Below are 19,078 nucleotides of genomic sequence, written 5' to 3'. Positions count from 1 at the left end.
CACTAAAGAATATGTTTCTAACATTTTTAACCAGTTGATGTTTCGTTGTGCAGAGATGGGCTTTCCACGAATGCATTACAAGTGTGCTAGGATATGGAGTCCTTCAGTCCTTGTGACAACCAAGTGGAGACTGTGGTGCTCAGGGCCCAGAAAGCTATTCATCTGTTATAAGCAGCCACCTCTTACCCCAGGACTCCATAAAGTTGTTAACGTGCCATGATATGAAGAATATTGGGAAACAGCAGTGTAGAGAAATGTTACTATGGAAGCTAATCGAATCTCCACTTAGAGTTTCCGAGGGATCACAAACTTGCAAATAAAATATAAATCAAATAACCAAATTTTACTATGGGCCTTATAACTTTTTAAATTTTCTTAATTCTGGTAATATATACATAACATAAAATTCACCATTTTAACTATTTTTAGTCCTCTATCTCCAGAACTGTTCCATCTTCCTAAACTGAAATTCCATTCCATTCTCAGTAAACAGTAGCTCCCCATTCTTCCCTCCCCCAGCTCCTGGCAACCACCATTCTACTTTTGTCTCTCAATTTGACTCCTCTAAGTACCTCATAAAAGTGGAAATGTACAGTATTTATCGTTTTGTAACTACTTTGTTTCATTTAGCTTACTGTCTTCAAGATTCATCCATGTTACAGCATGTGTCATAATTTTCTGTTTTTAAGACTGAATATTTTGTTATATGCATATGCTGCATTTTGTGTATCCATTCATCTGTCATTTGAGTTGGCCTCTTTTTGTTACCAAATCATATAATTCTATTTTTAATTTTTTAAGGAGCCACCATTTTATCTTTCATGGTGGCTGCACCACTTTACAGTTACCAACATAAGGTCCCAGGGGTTCTAATTTCTCCACATCCTCACCACCACTTATTTTTTGTGTTGTTGTTGTTGTTTTTGTTGTTAATAGTAGCCATCGTGATGAGTGTGAAGTGGTATCTCATTGTGGTTTTGATTTGTATTTCCCTAATGATTAGTGATGTTGAACATCTTTTCATGACCTTGTGGGTAATATGGCCTGTTACTCTTAAAGATATTCTGAGGGGTTGTCTAATGGATTAACTAAATCTTACTCAAAAGTGACTTACTGTATAAAGTTATGTCAGATTATTAATGCTGCAAAGACTCTTCGGAGATTATCAGTTTTTTGGTTTTGTTTCTAATTTTAGATAACATATGGTGCAATATTGGCTTCAGCAGTAGAATTCAGTGATCATCACTTATGTACAACACCCAGAGCTCATCACAAGTGCCTTCCTTAATACCCATCACCCATCTCCTACCCACTTCCCTCCATCAACCGTCAGTTTGTTCTCTATTGTTAAGAGTGTTTTGTGGTTTGTTTCCTTCTCTCCCTCGCCTCCCCCCACCTTCTCAGATGTTCATCTGTTTTGTTTCTTTAATTCTACACATGAGTGAAATCACATGGTATTTGTCTTTCTCTGATTGACTTATTTCACTTAACATAATACAATTTACCTCCATTCACATCATTGCAAATAAGCTTTTATTCTTTTTGTGTATACACACACCACATCTTTATCCATTCATCAGTCAGTGGACATTTGGCTGTCTCCATAGTTGGGCTATTGTTGATAATGCTGCTATAAACATCAGGGTAAATGTACCCCTTTGAATCTGTAATTTTTATCCTTTGGATGATCGTTAAAGTGCTTAATCTGAAATCCATCAGTATTTTCAGAAAGTCCATGAATAGTCCGAATTAAAACAATTTCATCAGATTCTCAAATGTATCTATGACCCTCAAAACTTTAAGAATTATTGATTTAGCTCAGAATCTCTAACATGTTTAAAAATTCATTATCACTTGGGTAGGTAGAATTAAAATGAATTTCTGATTTCTACTTTATGCTTTTTTATATTTTCCAAAGTATTAAATATAATCATACATAGTACATGGGATTTTTATGTTACTTTATAACTTAAAAAGTAAAAGTCATCTTTAGCTCTTGGACCTATAATAGAAAAAACAAATGTAAAAGCTAACAAATAAAAACAAATGCAAAAGCCAACAAATATAGTATGTTCTTATAATTGCCTGCCTTCTCTTAGAGTCCTAGCATTCCCATGTCACTAAAAAAAAAAAAAAAAAAAAAAAAAAATGGGCAGGCTCTAGAGCTTAAAAAAAGTGATGTTTACCATTGATTCCATTTCAGCTAAATTCATTGCAATAAAATATTTGCATTGGAGTTTTTCATAATGAGCTTTTACTATAAAGAGATTGTGCAGGTTCTATATAGCTGGAAAAGCAATATTTACCATTTAATTCATTTCAAGTGAATTTCATTAAGGGAAAAAATTTGCATTTTAGTTCTTTCTAATGAGATTTTACTGGTTTTTTCATAATATCTTTACATAGTACATACTATAATTATTTTTTAAAGATATTGAGGTTTTTGGGGCACCTGGGTGGCTCAGTCAGTTGAGCGTCTGACTTTGACTCAGGTCATGAACTCACGGTCTGTGAGTTCGAGCCCTGTGCCGGGCTTTGTGCTAACAGCTCAGAGCCTGGAGCCTGCTTCAGATTCTGTGTCTCCCTCTCTCTCTGCCCTTCCCCCACTCATGCTCTGTCTCTCTCTCTGTCAAAAATAAATAAACATTAAAAAAAAATACTGAGGTTTGTTTTTTTTTATTTCATTTTAAAACACTGATTACTTAATTTTAACAGCAACCAGAAAAAATTCTCATTAAGTATCTATGTTGGATAGATGAATAGAATACATACCTGTGTTCAATATAGCATTTTAAAAATCCATAGGAAATCTTAAGGATTTTGTGAAGAACTTCCAAGGACATCTTACCTATTCAAATCCATCATCAATTCTCCCTATCTCCTTCAATCTTTTTCCTACTAAATCTAAATTCCTCTATCATTTAATGTCCCCAGGCCTCTGTTTTCTCTTCTGTTGTACTGGAAATACATAGTTCTCTCCAACTCTGACATTTATTTTATTCCATATTATCTGTTTAACTTCAGTGTTTATGCTGTGAAATAACTACATTTTTAAAACTATACCAGTTTTTTCAATTCTTGTCTTTCTTTTTGCAGCTTTATGCGGGTGCTATCCTTGAAGTTTGTGGATGAAAATTGGGGAGGTTCCCTCAAGTCCAAGGTATGTAAAATTATCTCCAGCAAATTCTCACTTTAATAATTTTAAATCAGCATTTTACAAGAATAATTTTATTAAATATTCCCAAGAATAAGAATTTTTAGGATTGTACTTTCTCAACAGTATATGTATTTTTTCCACATTTGTCTTTATGGAGGTAGTTTTATAGTAATTGTTGAATACTAGTAGTTTACTTTAAGCAAGCATAATATATGATATAACACATAATGAAGTGATTATTTTCTTAAAAGGAGAGCCTTTCCTTTACCAAGTATAAATTTTACAAGAGCTTTTGTTTTACCAGATATAAATATAATCCCCTTAAATAGCACACCATTCTAATATATCTTAAATGTGAATTCATTTGTATAAAACCCTCCTAAGGAACAATTGGAGTGAGAATAGACCTGTACAAAGTGACAAGTCGTCAAAAAGAGAATTAATTACCATAAAATTTGAGGTGCAAAGAAGTTGCATGTACATGTACATCTTCACAGGAAATTTTAAAGATAAATATGTAAAAGGATAATTGTGAAAATGTGTTCTTTTGGTTGACATCACAGTAGTGGAGCTTTGCATGTCGAAAAAGACACGGGCTAAGACTTTTCTGTTCTGTCCTGGCTTGTCATTTGAAAATCAGTTTTATAAAACTAAAATTGTCTAAAGGTAAAGAAGTTCTTTTGTTTGTTTGTTTTTTAATTGAAATATGTAAGTGCTGTATTATATGGCTTATTTTTACATCTCCTGACTTTCTCATGACTTCTTGCCTTGTTCACTTAATGGCAAGATAATTTTGTGGCTTTAGTATCTTAATGGCAAGATAATTTTGTGGCTTTAGTATCTTATAAAACTACCTGTATTCACAGATGCCCTTTATTGCTGACCTAGGATTATTTATGATAAAATATTGCTCATTTTGGCACAGAAATGTAATAGTAAGTAAGGCCCAAAGCAGATACACATTTAATTAAATACATTCTTTGTTAGAATAAACATATTCTAATGTAGCACAGAATATATCTACTTCTGCTTAGGGAAAAAATTTCTCACGCTGATTTTTTTTTTTTTTTTTTTGTGCCTTCAGCAAATAGATTTTATTATGTCTATGGTAATAATTTTTCTGCAGTTGGAAGTTCAATCTTTAAAAGCTTGAGTGGAATTTATCAAACCTTGTAGTAGAAATTAATTATATATACATTTCTTATGTATGCTTAAATTATCATACTTGGGGTGCATGTAGTCATACTGTCTTTTCCTTTTGAAAAACAATTAGAGTTTAATCTTATGTATAAATATTTAATGTAAGTTTAAAATGAAAATGATTGTTTAATTCTGTAATATATAACCATATTCAGTATAATTATATATGATGCCATTGTTTTCTGAGTCCCTGAGAAGCTGGCATATTTTAAGTATAACCATTATTATATTCCCTAAAGATATTCTGGAATAGGGCATGAAGGACCATTGTCACTTGTTGCAGTAACTACAAATACCAAACTAACTTTCATGTCATCATTGCTTTATAGTCTTTGTCATCAACAAACCTTTTATTGAACTTAAACCACTCAGTGCCTGTGGGGAAAAAAGTCCCAAATTATATTCCAAAGCCAATTCCAGGTCTGGCTGTTAAGATTCTTCTGACTTCCATGTTTTGGTTGTTTAAGTAGAAAGGGCAGTCTGAATACTTTCTTGTAATCCTTAATATTTTATTGAAGTATATAATTGACATAGTGTTTCATGTGTACAACATATTCATTCAACAATTTTATGTATTCCACAGTGCTAACCACAATAAGTATAGTCATCATTTGATACCATACAGTGTTATACGATATTACTGACTGTATTCTCTATGCTGTACTTTTATCTGACTTATTTATTTTATAACTTGAAGCTGGTAGCTCTTAACTCTATTCATCTATTTCACCCATCCCAACCCCCATCCACTTCTGTGGCATCTACTAGTTCTATGTATTTAAAGTCTGTTTTTTGGTTATTTTATTTTTTAGATTTCACATGTATGTGAAATCATATGGTATTTTTCTTTCTCTAACTTAACTCACTTAGCTTAATTCCTCTAGATCCATCCATGTTGTTGCAAATGGCAAGATCTCATTCTTTTCTGTGGCTAATACTCCATTGTGAATTTCATACTTTGTTTTTTTAATTAAAATGTAATTGACACACAATTTTACATTACTTCCAGGTGTACAACGTAGTGATTTGACAAGTCTATGCACTAATGGGCTGTACTCACATGGGCAGAGCTACCATCTCTTGTTATACAGTGCTATTACAATACCATTGACTACCTTCCTTGTATACCTGTTCTATCTTTAGCCATGCATTCATCAGTGGAGACATGGGTTGCTTCCCTATCTTGGCTATTATAAATAATTCTGCAATAAACATAGAAATGCATATATCTTTTTTTAATTAGTATTTTTGTTTTCTTTGGATGAATACCCAGTAGTGGAATTATTGGAATATATGGTATTTCTATTTTAAAATTTTTCAAGACCCTCCATGCTGTTTCCACAAGTGACTGCACCAATTTACATTCTCACCAGCAGTGCATGAGAGTTTCTTTTTCCCCACATCCTCACCAACACGTTATTTCCTTTTGATTCTAACCATCCTGACAGGTATAAGGTTATCTCTCATTCTGATTTTGATTTGTAGTTCCTTGATTAGTGATGTTCAGCATCATTTCGTAGGTCTCTTTGTCATCTGTCTTTTTTGTAAAGAAATCTTTTTAATTTTTTTTTCTTAACATTTATTCATCTTTGAGAGACAGACACAGCATGAGTTGGGGGAGGAGTAGAGAGAGAGGGAGACACAGAATCTGAAGCAGGCTCCAGGCTCTCTCTGAGCTGTCAGCACAGAGCCCAATGCGGGACTCGAACTCACTGACTGCAAGATCATGACCTGAGCCAAAGTCGGACACAACCGACTGAGCCACCCAGGTGCCCCTGTAAAGAAATCTTTTTAGGCCCTCTATCCAGTTTTTAATTGGATTGTTTATTTGGTGTTGAGTTCTGTAGAAGTTCTTTATATATTTAAGATATTATCAGATCATTTGCAAACACCTTTTCCCATTCAGTAGGTTACCTTCTCATTTTGCTGATGGTTTTCTTTGCTGTGCATAAGCTTCTTATTTTTGTATAGTTCCAGTAGTTTGTTCTTGCTCTTGTTTCCCTTGTCGAGAAGAAACCAAGAAAAATGTTGCTAAGGCCAGTGCTAAACAGATGCTGCCTATGTGTTCTTCTAGGACTTTGATGATTTCAGGTATCCCATTTAGGTCTTGAATCATTTTTAGTTATTTTTGTAAATAGTAGAAGAAAATGGCCGAGTTTTATTCTTCTACATGTAGCTGTCTAGTTTTCCCAGTACCATTTGTAGAAGAGACTGTCTTTTCCCCATTGTATATTTTGTCTCCTTTGTTTTAGATTAATTGATCATACCCATGGGTTGTTTTTTTTTTCTTTCAGACTTTGTACTCTATTCTGTTGCTCTATGTGTCTATATTTGTGCCAGCACCATACTCTTGGTTAGTATAGCTTTGTAGGATAATTTGAAGCCTAAGGTTTTGATACAGCCAGGTTTGTTCTTCAGTCTCAAGATTGTTTTGGCTCTTCAGGGTATTTTGTAGTTCCATACAAATTTTAGGGTGATTTGTTCTAGTTTGGTGAAAATGCTGTTGGTATTTTAATAGGGGTTGTGTCACATCTGTAGGTTGTTTTGGTTAGTATGGACATTTCACAACATCAATTCTTCCAGACCATTTGCATAGTATCTTTCCATTTTTTTATAGCATCAATTTCTTTTTTTTTTTTAATGTTTTTATTTATTTTTGAGAGAGAGACAGCAAGTGGGAGAGGGGCAGAGAGAGAAACACACACACACACACACACACACACATACAGAATCTGAGGCAGGCTCCAGGCTCTGAGCTGTCAGCACAGAGCCCGATGCAGGGCTCGAACTCATGAGCAGTGAGGTCATGACCTGAGCCGAAGTTGGATGCTCAACCGACTGAGCCACCCAGGTGCCCTTATCATCTTCAGTTTCTATTGTAAATGTTTTATACTTTTCAGAGTGCAGATCTTTCATGTCCTGGGTTAAGTTTATTCCTAAGTATTTTATTATTTTTGGCGCAATTGTAAATGGAATTATTTTATTTCCCTTCCTGCTACTTCATTGTTAATATATAGAAATATAACCAATTTCTGCATTATTAATTTTATATCCTGAAACTTTACTGGAATCATTGATCAGTTCTAATAGTTTTTTGGTGGTATTTTTAGGTTTTTATGTAGTATTTCATCTGCAAATAGTGACAGTTTTCCTTTTTTTTTTTTTTAAAGTTTATTTGTTTTGTGAGAGAGAGAACACATGAGCTGAGGAAGGAAAGAGAGAGAATCCCATACAGTCTCCATGCTGTTGGCATAGAGCCCGAATGTGGGGCTCATTCCCATGAACCATGAGATTATGACCTAAGCTGAAATCAAGAGTTGGTTGCTCAACCAACTGAACCACCCAGGTCCCCCTTACTTCTTTTGTAACAATTTTTATGCCTTTTATTTCTTTTTCTTGTCTGATTGCTACAGCTAGGACCTCCAGTACTAGGTGGAATAAAAGTGGCAAGACAGGAAGTAGGCATCCTTTTCTTGTTTTGGATCTTAGAGAAAAACTTTCACCATTGTGTACGATGTTAGCTTTAGGTTTTTATATAATGGCCTTTATTATGTTGAGGTATGATCCCTCTAAACCCACTTTGTTGAGCATTTTTATCATGAACAATGTTGTACTTTGTCAAAGAATGACTTTTCTGTCTTTGTTGAGATGATCATTTGGTTTTTATCGTTTCTGTCATTAATGTGGTATACCAAAGTGACTGATTTGTGAATATTGAACCCTCCTTGCATCCCCTAGAATAAATTTCACTTGACTGTGGTGAACGATCCTTTTAATGTATTGTCGAATGATTGAATAATAATGTGTTGAAGACTTTTGCATCTATGTTAATCAGGGATATTAGCCTGTAATTTACTTTTTTGTAGTGTCTTTGTTTTGGTATCAGGGTAACACTGTCCTAGTGGAAAGTATTTGGAAGCTTTCCTTCTTCCTGTCTTTTTTGAGGATAGTTATTAAATCTTGAAATGTTTGGCAGAATTCACCTATGGAACCATCTGGTCCTTGAGTCTTGTTTGTTGGAAGTTTTTTGATTACCATTTCAGTTCCCTTACAAGTTAATTGGTCTGTTCAGGTTTTCTGTTTTATTTCCTGATTGAATTTTAGAAGATTGTATGTTCCTAGGACATTATCCATTTCTTCTAGGTTGTCCAACTTGTTGGCATATTAATTTTTCATAGTATTTTCTTAAAATCTTTTGTTTTTCTGTGTGTTGGTTATTCTCCTCTCATTTCTGATTTTATTTTGAGTCCTCTCTCTTTTTTTCTTGATGAGTATGGTTAAAGGTTGTAAATTTTGTTTCTTTCCAGAGATCCAACTCTTGGTTTCGTTGATCTTTTCTGTTGTGTTTTTAATCTCTATTTATTCCTGCTCTAATCTTGATTTTTTTTTTCTTCTAACCTTTTGTTTTTCTTTTTGTACTTTAGATGTAAGGTTAGATAGACTGTTTGAGGCTTTTATTGTCTTCTTTACACGTCAGCCTATATTGCTATAAAGTTTCCTCTTAGTGGGCTCCTGGGTGGCTCAGTCATTAAGCATCTGACTTGTCATGATCTCATAGTTCATGAGCTCGAACCCCACTTTCTCTCTCTCTCCCTCTCTCCCCCCACTCCCCTGTTCTCTGTCTCTTTGCCCCTCCTGGGATTTTCTTTGTGTCCCTCACTCGCACCCTCTCTCTCTCAGAAAAAAAATAATAAATAAAAATTTCCCTCTTAGCATTGCTTTTGCTGCAGCCCACAGATTTTGAACCATTATGTTTTCCTTTTCATTTGTCTTTATCTATTTTTTTTTATTTCCTCTTTGCTTTCTTCATTGATCCATTGGTTATTTAGAAGCATGCCATTTAGCCTCCATGTGTTTGTGTGTTTTTAGTTTTTTGGTGTATGATTTATTTCTAGCTTCCTTGTGATTGGAAAAGATGTGTGATATGTTTTCAATCTTAAATAAATGGAGACTTGTTTTGTGGCCTAATGTGATATATCCTGGAGAATGTTTCATGTGCACTTGAATGTGTATTCTGTTTGTGAATGGAATGTTCTGTAGATATGTTAAACTCATCCAGTCTAATATGTCCTTCAAAGATGCTTTTTCCTTATTGATTTTCTGCCTGGATGATCTACCCATTTATGTAATTGGGGTATTAAAGTCTCCTACTCTTACTGTATTACTGTCAGTCTCTCCTTTTATTTGCTTTATTATTGTCAGTCTCTCCTAATATTTGCTTTATGTATTTAGGTGCTCCATTGCTGGGTGCATAGATATTTATAATTGTTAGGTCCTCTTATTGGATTGATTCTTTTATCATTATGTAATATCCATCTTTGTTTCTTGTTAGAGTCTTTGTTTGATAGTCTATTTTGTCTGATAAAAATAGTCTATTTTGTCTGATAAAAATGTTGCTACCCAGGCTTTTTTTTTCCCCACTTGATTTGCATGGAATATCTTTTTCCATCCCTTCACATTCAGTCTGTATGTGTGTTTAGATGTGAAGTGAGGTCTTGTCAGTGGCATATTGATGGGTCTTGGTTTTTGTTTTGTTTTGTTTCTATCCATTTTGCCACCCTAGGTCTTTAGATTGGAGCATTTAGTCCATTTACATTTAAAGTAGTTATAGGTAGCTATGTACTTGTCATTTTATTGTGTTTTTGGTTTTTATAGTTCTTCTCTGTTTCTTACCTTGCTCTCTGATGAATTACTATCTATAGTGTTTGGCTTGGCTTTCTTTCTCTTTATTTTTTGTGTATCTGTTTTGGGTTTGGGGTTTGTAGTTACAATGAGGTTCATATATAATATCCTAAGTTTATAGCAGTCTGTATTCATTTCTTTATTGTTTTTTGTTTTGTTTTTACTTTTTAATTAAGGCCTTTTCCACTTAAGTCCCTTTAACATTTCTTGTAAGTCTCATGTAGTACTGATAAACTCCTTTAATTTTGCTTGGGAAGTTCTTGGTCTTTGCTTCAATTCTGAATGATAATTTTGCCATATCGAATATTCTTGGTGGTAGGTTGTGGGTGGGGTGGTTTTCTTGTTTTCCCTCTCCGGACTTTGATTATATCATGCCACTGCTTTCTGGCCTGTAGTGTTTCTGCTGAAAATTCAGCTGATAGCTTTATGGAGTTTCCCTTGTATGTAATTTTTCACTTTCTTGCTGCTTTAATGTTTTTCCCTTATCTTAAACCTTTGACATTTTTATTATTCTGTGTCCTGGTGTGGATCTCCTTAGGTTCATCTTGTTTTGAACTCTCTGTGCTTCCTGAACCTGAATGTCTGTTTCCTTCCCTATGTTAGGGAAGTTTTCAGCTATTATTTCTTAAGTTTTCTGCTCTTTTTCTCTCTCCTTCTAGGACCCTTGTAATGCAAATGTTTGCTGCAAACAGTTCCTGTTATCAAAGATATCCCTTAATATCATCATTTTTTTTTAGTTTTATTTAGTTTTTTATTATTTTTCATTTTTAAAAAAAAAATTTTAATGTTTATTTATTTTTGAGAGAGAGACAGAGTGTGAGCAAGGGAGGGGCAGAGAGAGAGAGAGACACACACACAGAATCCGAAGCAGGCTCCAGGCTCTGAGCTGTCAGCACAGAGCGCAAACCAGGTCTCAAACCCATGAACCGTGAGATCATGACCTGAGCCGAAGTCAGATGCTTTACCAACTGAGCCACCCAAGCGCCCCTTAAGTTTTATTTATTTAAGTAATCTCTACACCCAACATGAGGCCTGAACTCACGACCCCAAGATCAAGAGTCATACTCTTTTCAGACTGAGCCAGCCAGGCACCGCTCTATGCATTTTTAAAATTCTTTTTTGGGGCACCTGAGTGGCTCAGTCGGTTAAACATCCCACTTCAGCTCAGGTCATGATCTCATGGTCTGTCGGTTCGAGTCTGCTTCAGATTCTGTGTCTTCTTCTCTCTCTGCCTCTCCCTCTCCCTCCCTCCCTCCCTCTCTCTCTCTCTCTCTCAAAAATAAACATTAAAAAATAATAATAATTTAAAAAAATAAAATTCTTTTCATTTTGCTATTTAGCTCAGTTGCTTTCTGTAGCAGTTAAGGTCTTCCAGATCACTAAACCATTCTTCTGCATCTGCCAACCTACTGTTGATGCCTCCTGATGTATTTTTCATTTCAGTTATTGTATTCTTCAACTCTAATTGGTTCTTACATTTTCTCCTTTTTGAAGTTCTCAATTCTTCCATTCTTCTCTGCAATCCAGTAAGCATCTTTATGATTAAACTCTGTCAGCCACAAGGCTTGTCTGTGTTTCATTTAGTTCTTTTCCTGATGTTCTGTCTTATTCTTTCATTGGGAGCATATTCTTCTGTCTCTCCACTTTGCTTTACTTTCTGTGCTTGTTTCTGTGGATTAGGCAGAACAGCTACTTCTTAACTTGCAAGAACAGTCTTGTGTTTGTCATCCCCTGTGTAGACTGTGAAGCTGATCAAATGCATGCTGAGGTGTCCTGGGGCCCTCCAGAGGGTGCCCTGGCAAAGCAGCTTGATTCAAGGTGGGGCATGTGCCTGGGGGTCCCATGGTATTCTGTGTACATGGCATTTTGGTAAGACATCTGTAGGTGAAGTGGGCATGGTCAAGGTGGTCCTGGAGCTCTCTGTGTAGAGGGTGCCCTGGAAAGAGATCTGAAACCACAGTGGGTGTTGGTTGTTGCTATCCCAGGGCTCTCCAGGTAGAAAGTATCCTGGTAAGACAGCTGAAGCGGGTGTAAGCCAGGGTGTCCCAGAATGTTCAGTGAAGGGGTGTCCTGTCAGAGGACTGGATCTGGGCCAGCATGCGCTGGGGGTTCCAAGAGCTGAAGCAGGTGAGAGCCAGGAGTCCCTAGTGCACTGTGTGCTCAGGGTGCCCTAGGAAGCCATTTGAAGCCAAAGAGGTTGTGGGCCCAGCGTGCTGCATCACCTTGGCACAACTGCTAGATCTATAGTGAGCACCAGCTAGGGGTGTCCCAGAGTGCACTGTGCTAGAGCTGCTTGGTGGGGTGGTTGGGGCTGATGTGGGCTCTGGGGCTCACTGAAGCAGCAGGCTGGTTAGGGTACCTGGACCCTCTTCCCATCCAAGCTATCCAAGTTGAAGGAGAACATAAACCATGGTACTGCCCAGCCCCTCCAGCCTGGAGAGAGTACCAGCAGCAATCCCACCATTTGGCAGTGTTCTAGTGCTGGATCTTGAAATTCTGGTAAACTTTTAAACCCATTTTTTGTCTATACCCCAGGGTTTCTGTGGCTGGTGTGGGATGGGAACCTTGGTCTTGTTTGCACTGTCACAGTGGAAAGGGAATGTAAACCATGGCGCTCACCCCGTCTTTTGACCCAGACAGAGTTCCAGCAGCTTCCTCACTGTTTGGCAAGGTTCTGGAGCTAGTTCCTTGAAGTTCTAGTTGCTGTTTTAAACCTTGGCTCTTTTTCTGTGCCTCAAGGGATCCGGGGCTACCGTGGGCTAGGGGCCAGTGCAGCAGGCCATCCACAGGGCAGATGAATCTACTTAACCCTCAGTACTATCCCTCCCCACTGTAGTTCCTTAGTGTCTCTTCTCCTGCCATTCTCTATGTGGTCTCTATCTTGTGTTGTGCAGAAGCTGTTCTTTTCAGCCCTCAGTTCTTTTTGTTGTGTCCATGGCCATGGTGAAGGTGAGTTCAGGATCTTCCTGAGTCGCCATCTTGGGCCAGAACTCTTCCTGTACCATATTTACTTTATCCATTCATTTATCAGTGGACACTTGGGTGGCTTCCGCATCTAGGCTATGATAAGTAACGTTGCAGTAAACAAAGAGAGTGCATATATATCTTTTCAAAATAGTGTTTTGTTTCTTTGAGTAAATACCCTGTAGTGGAATAACTGGATCGTATGGTGTTTCTGTTGAATTTTTTGAGGAACCTCCATACTGTTTTCCCATCAGCAGTGCATGAGTGGAAAGTTCCCTTTTCTTCACATCATAGCCAACAGTTATTTCTTACCGTTTTCATATTAGGCACTCTGGTGTGAGGTGATGTCATTATGGATTTGATTTGCATTTCCCTCGTGATTAGTGATATTCAGCATCTTTTATGTGTGTTTGCCCTGCATATGTCTTCTTTGGCAAAATGCCTGTTTAGGTCCTCTGCCCATTTTTTAATCAGATTGTTTGATTTTTGGTGTTGAGTGGTGTAATTGCTTTATGTAATTTGGATAGTAACCCCTTCTCATGTATGTCATTTGCAGATCTCCTGTTCAGTAGGTTGCCCTTTGTAGATCGTTTTCTATGCTGTGCAAAGACTTTTTGTTTTAGTGTAGTCCTAACAATTTATTTTTCTTTCCTTCACCTGAGGAGACATTTCCATAAATATGTTGCTAAGGCCAATATCTGAGAGACTATAGTCAGTGTTTTCTTTTAGGAGTTTAATGATTTTGGATCTCACATTTAGGTCCTTAGTCCATTTTGAGTTTGTCCCTATGAATGGTGTAAGAAACTGGTCCAGTTTATTAATTCTTTTGCATATACGTATCTAGTTTTCCCAGTACCATTGATTGAAGATACTTTTCCCATTGTATGTTTTGCCTCCTTTGTTATTGATTAATTCACTGTGTAAGCGTGGGTTTATTTCTGGGTTCTCCTGTTCCATGATCTATGTGTCTGTTTTTGTGCCAGTACCATACTGTTTTGATTACTAACAGCTTTACCTTAAATCTGGGATAGTGTTACCTCTAGCTTTGTTTTTCCTTCTGAAGATTGCTTTGGCTATTAAAGGTCTGTTACGGTTCTGAAAATTTTAGGATTATTTGTTCTAATTCTGTGAAAAATGCTATTGGTATTTAATAGGGATTCCATTGAATCTATAGATTGTTTTGGGTAGTATGGACATTTTTAACAATAGTAATTCTTCCAGGTTTCTAGAGCACAAAATATCTTTCCATGTGTTTTTGTCATGTTCAGTTTCTTTCATCAGTGTCCTATAGTTTTCAGAATACAATATAGGTGTTTCACTTCAGTGGTTAAATTATTCCTAGGTATTTTATTATTTTTGGTTCAATTTAAATGGGATTGTTTTCTTAATTTCTCTTTCTGTGTATTAATTTTGTATCCTGAAAGTTTGCTGAATTTATCTGTTCAAATTGTTTTGGGTAGTCTTTAGTGTTTTTTGTTTTGTTTTGTTTTTAATGTTTGTTAATTTTTGAGAGCTCGCTCGCTCGCGCGCTCTCTCTCTCTCTCTCTCTCTCTCTCTCTCTCTCTCTCTCTCTCTCTCTCTCGCCTGAGTGGGGGAGGGGCAGAGAGAGGGAGACACAGAATCAGAAACAGGTTCCAGGCGCAGAGCTGTCAGCACAGAGCTCAACGCGGGGCTTCAACTCACAAACCAGGAGATCATGACCTGAGTCGAAGTCAGGCGCTTAACCACCTGAGCCACCCAGGCGCCCCAGTCTTTAGTGTTTTCTATATAAAGTATCATGTCAGGACACCTGCATGGCTCAGCATCCACCTCTTGATTTTGGCTCAGGTCATGAGATCAAGCCCCGGGTTAGGCACTGCCCTGAGCATGGAGTCTGTTTATGATTCTCTCTCTCTCCCTCTTCTTCTACCCTTCCCCCACTCATGCATTCTCTCTCTCTTTCAAAAGAAAATTTTTATTAAATAAGGTATCATGTCATCTGCAGATAGTGACAGTTTTACTTCTTTATGAATTTGGTTGTCGTCCATTTTCTGGCCTGATTGCTACAGCTATGACTTCCAGTACTATGTTGAGTAAAAGTTGTGAGTGTGGACATCCTTGTCTTGATCTTAGAGTAAAAGCTTTCAGTGTTTCTACATTGAGTGTGATGTTAGCTGTGACTTTTTCATATATGGCCTATATTATGTTGAAGTATTTTCCCTCTAAAACCCACTTTGTTTTGAGTTTGTATCATGAATGGATGTGGAATTTTGTCAAATGCCTTTTCTGCATCTATTGAGATGATCACAAGGTTTGTATCCTTCTTACTAATTTGATATATCACATTGATTTGCGAAAATTGAGCCACTCTTGCATCCTTAGAACAAATCCCATTTGATCATAATGAGTGATCCTTTTAATGTATTGTTGCATGTGGTTTACTAATATTTTGGTGGGGATATTTGCATCTGTGTTCATCAGGAATATGAGCCTGTAGTTTCCTTGTTTCATGTGAGGGCAGTGCTGGCCTCAGAATATACAGTATTTGGAAGCTTTCCTTCCTCCTCTATTTTTTGGCAATGTTTGAGAATAGGTATTAAATCTTCCTTACATGTTTGATAGAATTCACTTGTGAATCCATCTGGTTCTGGACTTTTTTTGTTGTTCATTGGGTGTTTTTAGATTATTCAGTCTCATCACACATGATTGGTCCTTTAAAATACATACTCTCTTTTCTCCCTGATTCTATTTTGGAACATTGTGTGTTGCTGGGAAGTTATTTTTCATAATATTCTCTTACAATTCTTTGTATTTCTGTGGTGTCAGTTGTTTTTTGTCCTTTATTTATAAATTTTACTTGAGTCCTCTCTTTCTTGATGAGTCTGGCTAAAGGTTTGTTAATTTTATTTATCTTTTCAGAGAACCAGCTTTTGGTTTCATTGGTGTTTTTTGTTTTTTGTTTTCTATTGTTTTCGTGTTTCTATCTCATGTATTTCTACTCTAACCTTTATTCCCTTCACTGACTTTGGGCTTTGTATGTTCCTCTTTCTCTAGTTCCTTTACGTGTAATGTTAGGTTTTTCGAGATTTTTCTTGTTTCTTGAGGTAGGCCTATATCTCTAAATTTCCCACTGAGTACGGCTTTTGCTCGATCCCAAAGATTTTGGACCGTTGTTTCCATTTTTCTTTGTCTCCGTGTATATTTTTATTTCCTGGATTTTTTTTTTTTTTTAGTTGACCCATTGGTTGTTTAATAGCATGTTTTTTAACCTCCATGTATTTTGCTTTTTCAAGTTTTTTTTCTTGTAGTTCATTTCTAGTTTCATTCCTTTATTGTCAGAAAAGATTCAGGATATGATTTCAGACTTCTAAAATTATTTAAACCTGTTTGTGGCCTAAGATGATCCGCCTGGAGAATGTACCATGTGCACTTGAATGTATATTCTGCAGTTTTGAGGTGGAATATTCTGTGTATATTTGTTAGGTCTATCTGGTCTAATGTGTCATTCAAAGCCACTTTTTCCTTGTTGATTTTATGTCCAAATGTTTATGAATTGATATAAGTGGGGTGTTTAAGTCACCTATCGTATTATTACTAATTTCTTACTTTATGCCTGTTAATATTTGTTTTATGTATTTAGGTGCTCCTATTTTGGGTGCAGAGATATTTGTAATTCTTAAATTCTCTTGTTGAAGTGATTATTTTATCATTATGTAATTCCCTTTGTCTCTTGCTGCAGTCTTTGACAAAAGTAGTGCTACCCCGACTTTTTTTTCCCCTTGCATTTGCGTGGAATATCTTTACTCTTACCTTCACTTTCACTCTGTGTGTCCTTAGGTCTGAAGAGTCTCTTGTAAACCACGTATAGATCAGTCTCCCCCCCCCCCCCCCCCCCCGCCCCCTCATTCAGTCACCCTGTGTCTTTTGATTGGAACATTTAATCCATTTACATTTAAATTAATTATTCATAGGTATGTATTTTCATTTGTTAATTGCTTTGTGTTTTGTAGTTCTCTGTTCTCTGTCGCTTTTTGGTTTAATGGCTTTAGTGTTATGCTTGGATTCCTTTTTATTTTTTATGTGTATCAGATTTATTTTTAGTTACCATTGGGTTCATATATAACATTCTCTGTATAGCATTCTGTGTAAAGTTGATGACCACTTATATTTGAACATGTGCTCAAAAGCATTCAAAAGTACTAAAAGCACTGTTTTTAACCTCCCTTTCCACATTTCGTGTGTATGATTTCATATTTTATGTCTTTTTGTGTATCCCTTGACTAACTTTTTTTAATATTTATTTATTTTTGAGAGTAAGAGCACGAGTTGGGGAGGGAGAAGGACAGAGGGTTCAAAGCAGGCTTTGTCTTGATAGCAGAGAACCCGATGTGGATGTGACGCACCAACTCACGAACCACAAGATCATGACCTGAACCAAAGTTGGATGTTATCTGACTGAGCCACCCAGACACCCTTCCCTTGACTAATTTTTGTAGATGTAATTGATTTTACTACCTCTGTGTTTTAATCTCCATACTGGCTTTAAAGTATTTAATCTACTACCTTTACTGTATGTTTGCTTTTACCTTTGAGAATTTTTCCTTTCCTAGTTTTCTTCTCATTGTGGCCTTTTCTTTCTGCTTCAGGAAATCTCTTTATCATTTTTTGTGAGACTAATTAACTGGTGATGAACTCCTTTAACTTTTGTTTGGGAAACTATTTGTTTCTAAATGATAACCTTACTGCCTATTCTTGATTGAAGGTTTTTCCCTTTCAGTACGTTGAGTAGATCATGCCACTTCCTGCGGGCCTCAAATTTTCTTGTGAAAAATGGGATTTCCCTGATCGTAACTGTTTTCTCTTGCTGCTTCTAAGATTCTCTCTTTATCTTTAGTCTTTGATACTTTAATTATTATAGGTCTTGGTGCAGACCTCCTTAGATTTACCTTGTTAGGGGCTCTGCATGCTTCCTGGATCTGGCTGTTTCTTTCCTTTCCCAGGTTAGGGAAGTTTTCAACTATAATTTTTTTTAAGAAGTTTTCTGACCCCTTGTTTTTCTTTTCTTTTTCTGGCATCCCTATAATATGAATGTGTTACAGTGGATGACAGTGCAAATTTCCTTTAACCAGTTCTCATTTCTCATTCTTTTTGATGTTCAGTTTGGTTGCTTTCCATTACCTTGTCTTCCTGATTACTGATCCATTCTTCTTCATTCTGTTATCTGTTGATTCCTTCTAGTGTATTTTTCATTTTAGTTATTGAATTCTTCGATTCTGACTGGTTTTTATATTTTCTCTTTGTTGAAGTTCTCACTGTGTTCGTCTACTCAAGTAGTATCTTTATAACCATTACTTTAAAGCTTCATCAGACATATTGTTTATTTGTTTCATTTAGCTCTTTCACTGTGATTTTTGTTCTGTTCTTTCATTTAGGACATATGCCTCGGTCTCCTCATTTTGTCTTACTCTGTATTTGTGTATATTAGGTATGTCAGCTATAGCTTTTGGTCTTGGAAAGCAGTAACCTTGTGTAGAAGTGGTATTGCAGTGTCCTATGGTGCAGTCCATTCTTTTCACCAGAATCAGGTGCTCCATGGGTGTCCCCTCTGTGGGCTGCATGTGCCCTCCTTATTATGGTTGCGCTGTGATTGCCTTCCATTCAGCTGATCGCAGTCACCCACTTTGCCCACTGTGGGCGCACCAGAACAGGATTTGTTCCCTGTGCTATGAGAGGTCCCGCTATAGCTGATGTGGCCTCATTGGTGGGTGGGGCCAGCAGTCATCCTACTTGTGTGCAGTTAGCCTCTCTGCCACAGCTACAAGCACACTGAAGAACAGGGCTTCCTGCCTGTTCAACTACTAAGAGGCTCAGCTTCATGAACTACAGACATGCTGGTGTGAGGGATTATCTCTCCCCTTCCCCAGCATAGGAGTCACTTTGGAGTGGCCCTGTCGACCTAATGATTTATCACTTGTGGTAGCATAACTAATAGTGACAATTCCTTCTGAAGCATGAGTCTTACGATGTTAAACGTATCTGTGTCTCAAAAAAAAATCAATTTTCCCAAATTTTGCAGGTCTCGGCAGACTTGTTGTG

General features: G+C 36.7%; 1 protein-coding gene across 2 annotated transcripts in view; it reads left to right on the top strand.

Annotated features, from left to right (window-relative positions):
* SELENOF (selenoprotein F) overlaps positions 1-19,078 on the top strand; it is a 57,609-nt gene that overhangs the window by 28,076 nt on the left and 10,455 nt on the right. For both annotated transcript variants that reach the window (XM_015070380.3, XM_015070381.3), the window contains exon 3: positions 3,097-3,160. In XM_015070380.3, coding sequence (XP_014925866.3) covers positions 3,097-3,160 — 64 coding nt within the window. The remainder of the gene's footprint in view (positions 1-3,096; positions 3,161-19,078) is intronic.

The sequence above is a fragment of the Acinonyx jubatus genome, chromosome C1 (assembly GCF_027475565.1).
Source record: "Acinonyx jubatus isolate Ajub_Pintada_27869175 chromosome C1, VMU_Ajub_asm_v1.0, whole genome shotgun sequence".
NCBI lineage: Eukaryota > Metazoa > Chordata > Mammalia > Carnivora > Felidae > Acinonyx > Acinonyx jubatus.
This window is presented reverse-complemented; position numbering and strand designations above follow the sequence as displayed.